The sequence below is a fragment of the Ovis canadensis genome, chromosome 2 (genome assembly GCF_042477335.2).
Source record: "Ovis canadensis isolate MfBH-ARS-UI-01 breed Bighorn chromosome 2, ARS-UI_OviCan_v2, whole genome shotgun sequence".
Taxonomy (NCBI): Eukaryota; Metazoa; Chordata; class Mammalia; order Artiodactyla; family Bovidae; genus Ovis; species Ovis canadensis.
The window spans coordinates 69,268,730-69,278,133 of NC_091246.1; the positions used below are offsets into that span (position 1 = coordinate 69,268,730).

The 9,404-nt window shown below is 41.6% G+C and overlaps 1 protein-coding gene across 3 annotated transcripts in view; it reads left to right on the forward strand.

The window, feature by feature from the left end:
- The window catches only part of DOCK8 (dedicator of cytokinesis 8), a 239,502-nt gene extending 231,698 nt beyond the window's left edge, over nt 1–7,804 (forward strand). For all 3 annotated transcript variants that reach the window (XM_069576387.1, XM_069576389.1, XM_069576388.1), the window contains 2 exons: nt 3,845–4,015; nt 4,390–7,804. In XM_069576387.1, coding sequence (XP_069432488.1) covers nt 3,845–4,015; nt 4,390–4,450 — 232 coding nt within the window. In that variant the 3' untranslated portion in view covers nt 4,451–7,804. The remainder of the gene's footprint in view (nt 1–3,844; nt 4,016–4,389) is intronic.
- The last annotated feature ends 1,600 nt before the right edge of the window (nt 7,805–9,404 follow it).

Consider the following 9,404-nt stretch of genomic DNA (forward strand, 5'->3'; position numbering starts at 1 on the left):
CAAATTGGGACTCCAGAGAGAATAGTTCCAACTGGAGACCAAAGCCATATGCCTAGCTTCTAGCTGGAAGAGCCAGGGTCTTTCCTAGGCAGCATTTGTGGTGTTGGGGTCAGGACTGTGGGCTCTTGAGCCCAGTCACCTGGCCTTAAATACCCACTCTACCTTAACTAGCTTTGTGACCTTGGGCAAGTTACCCAACCTCAGTTTCCCAAGCTATAAAATGGGAATAAAATAGTAACAACCTCTTAAAGTTAGTATCAAAACAAAGAGAGTCAGTTCATAGAGCTTAGACTAGGACGTGGCACATATGAAGTGACTAATAAATATAACGTTATGGAACAAATAGAAATGGCATCTATTTGAGTAGGAAAGAGAATTAATCTGAGTTAAATGTAGATATTATCTACCAATGACTCATCTGCCTCTGTAAGGTTTATACCATAACACATGATAGGGCTGATGAGACATTGGTCTGGGAGCATGAGTCTCTTGGACTTACATCCATGTTTTCTGTCCCCAAAGGTGTGTGACTCTGGACAGGGTACTTCATCTCTGCATCTTAGTTTCATCAACTGTGAAAAAAATGGACTGGAATATAAAATCTCTAAAAGTACATCCTTATTCTTACATAGAACAAATAATTTCTATACATTCTAAGCATTTTATATATTTAATTCATTTACTCTTTATAAAAATTTATGAGGTAGGCTATTATCACCATCATGTCCCAAGTGAAGAAATTAAGGCATGGAATGCATAAGTAACTTGCCAAATGTCACAAAGCCAATAAGTTGCAAAGCAAGATTCAGAGGTGAGTATTTCAGTTCCAGAGTCTGTCCTTTTAACTGTTAGGCAATGCAGGTCTCACTAGGCACTACATTCAATTGCTAGTAACAGAGAAAGGAAGTAAGAGTGACTTAAGATAGAAACTTATTTTTCTCTCATATAAAATAAGATCAGAGATAGCCATCCCACAGCTGTGTGTTAGTCACGTAAAGTCATCAGAGATCCTGGCTCTTCCCATTCTTTTGCTCTGCTATTCTGGTTTTAGTGTATCTATCCTCATAGTCACAAAATGGCTGCTAAGGCTCTGGCAATCACAATCACATCCTAGGCAAGTATCAGGAATAGAAATGAGGAAAGAGCAAACGTCTACACTCCTTTTAAGAGCTTTCCTAGTGACTCCATTTTATATCTCATCAGACATCCCTTTTTATAAGGGAGGCTAGGGAATGGAGTTTTCCAGGTGGGTATACCACCTGTGTGTGTGCATAGCCACTCAGTTGTGTCCAACTCTTTGCAATCCCATGGACGTAGCCCACCAGGCTTCTGTCCATGGGGATTCTCCAGGCAAGAATACTGGAGTGGGTTACTGTGCCCTCCTCCAGGGGATCCTCCCAACGCAAGGACTGAACCCAGGTCTCCTGCATTGTGGGTAGATTCTTTATGTCTGAGCCATCAGGGAAGCCCAGGTTTACCACCTAGAGTTCTGTTGTTAAGGAAGACAGGGAATGGATGTTGATGAAGCAACTAGCAATTTTTTGTCATACTTAGGGACTGATGGGTGAGCTATGCTGAAGGAACATTGCAGAGGAGGGAGGAAAGAGATCCAGAGGGTCAGGGCTCATGGCCACGCTCTCTGTAGAAAAGACAGCTAACTCCTTAGGTAGAGGCCTATGAGAGTTACTCTCCAAAAACACCAGGAACAGTGTTCTGAAAGCACAACTTCCTGTCCTTTCTAGTCCCCATCAGTCTGGTTTCTGTAGGACTCTGCTGAAAAACCCCAGCACATTGACTGTAAGAAAATGCTTGTGTTCAGTGAACTTATCAACAAAGTGAACAGCTAGGGAGGGGGCCATCTGGAACAGTGTGTCACTGAGTGAAAGCTGCACAGTTCAGATGTCTGTGGACCTAATAAAAGTGTTACAGATAAGACCATTTTAAAAAATTATTTTTAATGTACTTATATGATCCTGTATACATTTCCCAAGAGATCTGGCTCTTCTCTAGGAGGGAAATTTAATTCATGGCTCTCTTTAGTTTGTGAATTTAAATTAACATAATGAAAATTATTTTAATTTTTATAAGCAAACCTAGAGATTATAATCCAAATGGAAGAAAGAAATACAGAAAACATCTATGAAATACTTTGTTATAAAATTTGTAAAAATATAAAGTTACTTTATACAAATATGAGTCTTCATTCTACCTATTAATATATTTGTCTTTTTAAAACACTATGTGTATCTGTAGATGTTATGTCTTCTGATAACAAAGATCGTAGAGACTGTAGTTACTTCAGAAGTTTGCAGAGTAGCCCATCGCCAAGTTAGCAATTCACTTCTGCAGGCCTCTCATCTGCCAAGGTTACCAAACTGGGCCTTGAAGTCACCCTGAAACTGATTTCATTTTACACATGGTGGTAGCTCATAATTGTTAGTTAAGGGGCAATAAAAAAAAATAATAAGGGGTGATGTAGATTTCTCAGGATTCAAAGACTATATACCTCCCCTTCTTACCTCTTCTTACCGTGAAACCTTTGATATAAAACCTTGTGTATACTAGTTTGCTTCAGTTAATGTCAGACTTAAAAGATAGGTGAAAATCCAGTTGCAGAAGGCCTCTAGGGTGCATTGAATCAAACGTTTCTTCTAAAGCAGGCGGATTCCATGATGAAGCTGTGTCCATAGGTTTAATGTTGCTCAGGCCAGGTGGCTTTCCCCTGCCCCACAGCTACATGCCACCTGATTACTTCGTCATCCTGAGCATGTTCAGTGCTAATAGGGAGGATTTGATAGCAAGGCCTAAGTATCCTTGTTGTTGCTGTTCAGTTGCTAAGTCATGTCCCATTGTTTGTGACCCCATAGACTGTAGCCCTCTAGGCTCCTCTGTCCATGGGATTCCCCAGGCAAGAATACTGGAGTGGGTTTCCATTTCTTTCTCCAGGGGATCTTCCCTAGCAGGGATCGAACCCACATCTCCTGCATTGGCAGGGAAGTTCTTTACCACTGAGTCACCAGGTATCCCCAGTAACACTACCCAAAGCAAGCACCACTATTAGGAAAACAGTTTAAACCATGTTGATCATGGGAATCCAATGCACCTGAATCATTGCTAATCGTTGTTGTAGTTCAGTCACTAAATCATGTCCAACTCTTTGCGACCCCATGGACTACAGCATGCCAGGCTTCCCTGTCCTTCACCATCTCCCAGAGTTTGCTCAGATTCATGTCGACTGAGTCGATGATGCCATCCAGTCACCTCTGTCACCTCCTCCTCCTCCTGCCCTCAGTCTTTCCCAGCGTCAAGGTCTTTTTCAATTAGCTGGCTCTTCACATCAGGTGGCCAAAGTATTAGAGCTTCAACTTCAGCACAGTCCTTCCAATGAATATTCAGGGTTGATTTCCTTTAGGGTTGACTGGTTTGATCTCCTTGCAGTCCAAGGGACTCTCTCTCTCAAGAGTCTTCTTCAGCTCACAATTCCAAAGCATCAGTTCTACTAGTCATTGCATGTCAGCTAAGTTTCAGCCATTGTGTTGTCTCTTCGAGGTTTGTTGATAGTAAGTTCCCTTGGGTAAAACAGTATAAAAGGAAAGGTAAGGCTTCGTTATGTTTAAATAAGACAGTTTTCTTCTTTGGTATGTAACATCCCATCTGTATGGGAGACAGACTCTGGAACTGGCTTTGCAGTTAATTGGCTTTGTGACCTGAGGCAAGTTAGTTAAGCTTTCCATGTTGTAGTTTTCACTGGAGGTCGTTATGGTTATAGCATACCTGTATGAGTTAAATATACAAAATCTCTATGAAATACAACCTCCTTTCTCCCCCGATTTTTGCTTCTCAGATGCGGGGAAGCCGTAGAGAAAAACAAGCGTCTCATCACAGCAGATCAGAGGGAGTATCAGCAGGAACTCAAGAAGAACTACGGCAAGCTGAAAGAGAACCTCCGACCAATGATCGAGCGGAAAATTCCGGAACTCTACAAGCCAATATTCAGAGTTGACAGTCAAAAGAGGTGAGAAGAAGGCAGGGGAGGGTAAAGGACAGTCAGAACTGCAGAGCCCCTGGGGGTGGGAGTAGGCCCTGGAATCACAGAAGCTGCCCGAGCATGATCTGTCTGCTCTGCTGGCATCCCGATCCTCCTGCGCCTTCTCCTTCACCTCTCGGGGCCCCTCCTTGTGGCCTTCTGCCAGCATCTTCCCAGGGCCAAATTGTTGCCTGGGTTTCTCCTGGGTTAGTGCAAAGGCATGGCTGCACTTTCCCTTGTTTACGTATTTACTGAGTTCCCCATGATAGATGTCCTTTTCTAGTGAATGATTTTCCCCCTCCCTCTCTTTAAATGGCTAACTGATCTTTCTTTCCTCTGTTCTCTTCCCTCCTTAATTTCAGAGACTCCTTCCACAGATCGAGTTTCAGGAAATGTGAAACCCAGTTGTCACAGGGCAGCTAAGAAAAACTATCCTCACCCAGGAAGACTGGAGGCTCTGTGATCCTGGAGAAGGACCCGCTGGTGCCTAAAACAGGATACTTGCCACACAGGACACACCACACCCTCCCTGAGCGGACGTTCTCTGAAAGCTCTGGGACCCAAATGAGCGTGGAAGTTGCACACAAATGGGGTGCGACCAGACTTCAGACATTTGACAGATGGAGATGCTGGAGGCTGGTTCATCAGGCGTGCCTGTGTTATTTGTTAAGGCGTGCTTTTTCACGTAGTTGTACAAAGCAAGGCATAAATAACATCTCCTGCTGAGTAGTCAGGCACTGCCTAGACAAGGGATGACTTCCTCCCATCTGTTTTTGAATTAACCTATATTTAGATAAACCCAAATTGCCCAAGGGAAAATGAAAAAGTTGTCCACCAACCTATTCAGAGTGAACTTGTCCCATCCCCTTTTTATGGGAAAAAGCTGAACTTGTTGGAGTACAAACATTCCAATAAATCTGTGAGGGGAGGGCTTACTAGAAATCTTAAGATCATGAAGGCTGGAAATCCGGGGATCAATTATTTGTGGACTTGCTTCCCTTTTGGTAATGGTGGACTAATTGTTGTACAGTTATTTTTGCTTTTTGTTAATTTAACACACGTTAGAGGGGTGCACACTCCACCGATGTAGGAGATGCATGGTACTCTGAGGGCCCCACTCAAAGCTGCAAATGCTGCATTTACTAAAATGGAAACAATTCTCCTCTAAAGCTTGGCTTTTTTTTCTTAACGCTCACTCTTGTATCACTTTCTATTCTCTTCTCTGGGACCAAGTTTATTTTTATAAAAGAGTAATACTTCTGCTTTCATTTCTGAACATTGTGCTGTCCATCAGCATGTGTACATCAGCTAGAGAATATATTCAGCTTTGGATTTTTTGGACAAAGATGAACAAAGTTATTATTTGAGAATTAAATTATATATTTTTTAATATGACTGATTACCTTGACTGGTACTGAAAACATAATAAGAATTGCAAGCAAAATGTTTTCCTTTTGCAACTCGTCTTTTTTGGTTTTGACAACTCACAACTCTTTGGTAAAGCATTTCAGAGAAGAAGAAAGATGCCTAATTATGGCCTTGGTCAAACAGTGCTATCCAGGGTCACACTTCATATATAATATTTAGTCTTGGTGGTCATGAGAGAGAATTTCATTTAGATATTACAGAACTTTTTCATTTATATCATCAGGTATGCATGAATTTTATATTCTGAAAGAGGACATTTTTCTTTTAATTACTGAAACTTACTAGTTTACATGGCAAACCTTTTGTTCTTTAGACATTTGGGGCAGAACTCTTCCAAAAGTATATGATGTATTGTTTTCTTAAATGAGTACATATGACATGCTCTAGTTCCGTGTGTTGTTTAGTATCTTCTGTGTGGGAGAAACTGGGTGAGATCAAGGTCAAAGAACATTGTCACTGCCCTCCAGAGCCTCTCAGCTTGGTGAGAAAGAGCATCTGTATGGCTGTAGCCATAATGCACAGCAGACTGCAAGAGGCAGTATGGAATATAACCTTTTCTCAGTGACTGGAGAGTGGCCATTTTTATCAACACCAATTATATTGTGCCTTCAGATATAATAAGGGTTAGGTGCTAAGTCACGTAGAGCTGGCTTTTAACTCTAGGAGCCCTAAAATCTGTGACCTAAAATATTCCAGATTAAATGCCCCCTGCTTTCACTTTCAGTCTCTCTTGTACTACAGTGGGCACCACACGCTTCCTAGGTACAAAAACTTGTGTTCACTGTTGCATTCCTATCTCCTAGCCTAGGACTCCACACACAGAAGACACTTAATAAACATATGTTGAATAATTAAGTGAATGACTGTGAGTAGGCCTGCTTCTAGACCAGCACTGTCCAATAGAAATATAATATGAGCTGTATATGTTATTTTAAATTTTTTGGTAGCTATATTAAAAAATTAGGAAAAGAAACAAGTGACATTAATTTTCATAATACATTTCATTTAACCAATATATACAAAATATTATCAATTCAACGTGTAATCAATACAAAAATTATTGACAAGGTACTTTACATTCCTTTTTTCATACTAAGCCTTCAGAATTTGTATGTATGTATTTTATACTTAGAGATTTTATACTTTACACCTAATCTCAATTTTAAGTTCAGCCGCATTTCAGGTGCTTGTGGCTAGTGGCTACTATATTGGATGGTACAATTCTAGAAACTCTCAACTTATATGATATGATGCCTCTGATCTGTGTGCTCAGATTATAGATTGGCAAAATAGGAGGAATAGTGTCTAGAGTAAGAAAAAATTCTGACTGAGAGCCCATGGGCTTACCTAGAAGTGAAGCTGGTAGCGTTGGCGAGTGTGAACCCATCAACACTGGTCTAACTCACACTCTTACTGAATTAACCCTGGCTCTTTTCTCAATTCCAGATAGTTTAGTTGTTCTTTGGGTGTGTGCTCTGTCGTTTCTGACTCTTTGCGACCCTGTGGACTGTAGCCTGTCAGATGCTTCTGTCCATGGAATTTTCCAAGCAAGAATACTGAAGTGAGTTATTATTTCCTACTCCAGGGGAGTTGTTCTTTCTGTAAAGGTTATAAATGAAGTGGAGGCATTGCACTTACTTGAGTAATGGCATAAACAAAGAACTTGAACGTTGGTCCTCTGATTGATAATGATGAGTGAGAGTCACTCAGTCGTGTCCGACTCTCTGTGACCCCATGGACTGTAGCCTGCCAGGCTCCTCTGTCCATGCGATTCTCATGGTAAGAAAACTAGAGTGGGTTGCCACTTCCTTGTCCAATGATTATGTATCCTAAATAAGGGATTAAGAAAGAAGCATTTCAGACATTCCTAAGAGTAAAGCAGATTAGGCCTTTTGTGTCCTGGAAGTTAGAGAAAGCTGCTATGCGGTGATAGCCCACTTGATTTTACTTTGCAAACTTCTATACAAGCTTATGGGAGAAACCTTCTGATTAGCTTCATGCCTCCTTTCCTGTAACAAGGTGTTGAGTGCAACTGTCACCAGGTCTTAAGAATCTCAGGAAAGTGAAACCTGAATTTATTGAGTAGACCTGATAGGGTTTGTCTTAAATGCCATAATACTATTCACTAAGAAGTCCTTTCCATAACAATACATTAGTTATAAAAGCAAAAACTTTTCGAGCTGTCACTGATAATTGTGTTTGCAAGTATGTTTGCAAAGACAGGGAGCTTTTGTTTTGCTTTAAATGTATTTTTAAATGCTTATTATCTCAAATGTTGTAATGCTGCTATTAACTAAGTATTTTGAAAAAAAAAGACTAAAACTAAAGTTTCTCATATATTGCTGTGTATGTCTGCAGTAACCAGTGTATTCTTTTTTGGACTTAAAGCAGTGTTTCTCCATTTTTTTCACATTCTGGGTGTAAATATTATCTACTAAGGTATAATATAACAGCCAGCCAGCCCCTAAACTCATTAATTTAACACAGCAGTAAACAATACCTGACGCAGTTCCAGTGGATTAGGATCAGTTTAGATGGGCAGTGTGACTTAAGGTCTTGCATGGGAGGTTGCAATCAAGACATTGGCCAGAGCTGCTTTCATCTGAAGGCTTGACTGAAGCTGGAGGATTCTGTTCCAAGGTGGCTCATTCATAACTTTAGAGAGTTGATGCTGGTCATTGATGGGAGGCCTCAGTTCTTCTGCCTGTGGACCTCAACCCCTTCTGCATGGGTACTCATTGACTTCCCCCCAGAGTGAGCAGTTCAGGAGAAGCAAGCCAAAAGTGGCAGTGTCCTTTATGACCTAGTCTCAGAAATCATACTCCCTCATGTCTGCCATATTCTGTTTTTCAGAAGCAGGTCACAAAGTTCAGTTCACTTTCAAGGAGAGGAGTAGCAGGCTCTACCTTTGGAATGGAGCAGTCTTATAAAACTTTTGAACATATTCTAAAATCACCATAACGGGACACATTAAAATTTTGCATTTGTTGTCTCACTGGGGTAAATGGACAAAGCTACTTGCTTCCAGAGATGACCATCCCTGGACCTCTGGCTGTTCTGAGCCCCTCCCAAGGGCTGGGGTCATCATGCTCAAGTAATATCTATAACTCAGCTCACAGGTGCACCATGGCACCCTATTTGGGAAGCCTTAGCCTGGGGATAGTACTTAGCTGGCAATCTTTTGTAACAGACAGAAAACCGAACTCTAATCAGTGTTTTCAAAGGGAATAGTGGAGTTAATTGGTTCACTTAATAGATTAACCCAGATGTAGAATTGGTTCAGACCCAGTTGGATTCAGGGCTTATACCCGTGTCCTGGGCCCATCTTTCATCTGATTTCTCTTCTTTGGCTCCATCCTCAGGCTTTCAGCAGTGCTCCCTGGAAACTCCAGGCTTATCCATCATGAAAAAGGCAGTTGTGAGCCTCACAACCTCACACAACTAAGCTCCACAAAGAAAAGAGATTTTGTGTTCCAGGATTCCGAGGCAGAGTCTTTGGGTTCACTCTGATCGGAGTGGCTTAAGCTGAGCAAGGTCTCCCCTCACAGCAGAAGCAGGATGAATATCAACTCCAACCACAAGGCTACTGATAGAGGGACTAGTGGTTCCTCAGGGAACCAAGAAGAAAGGGGGAAAGAAGCACAACAAAGCATGCTCCCTGCAGAACATTTCTTTCTCTTTAGTTGCTAAGCTGTGTCCTACTCTTGCGAGTCCATGGACTGTAGCCTGGCAGGCTCCTCTGTCCATGGGATTCTCCAGGTAAGAATGTTGGAGTGGATTCCCATTTCCTTCTCCAGGAGACCTTTCCAACCAAGGGATCGAACCTGGGTCTCCTGCGCTGTAGGCAGATTCTTTACCAACTGAGCTATGAAGGAAGCCCGCAGAATATTTGCTTTAAGGTAAATGCATTCAGAAGAAGAAACTTAAACTTGTCTGGCAATCAGGAGTA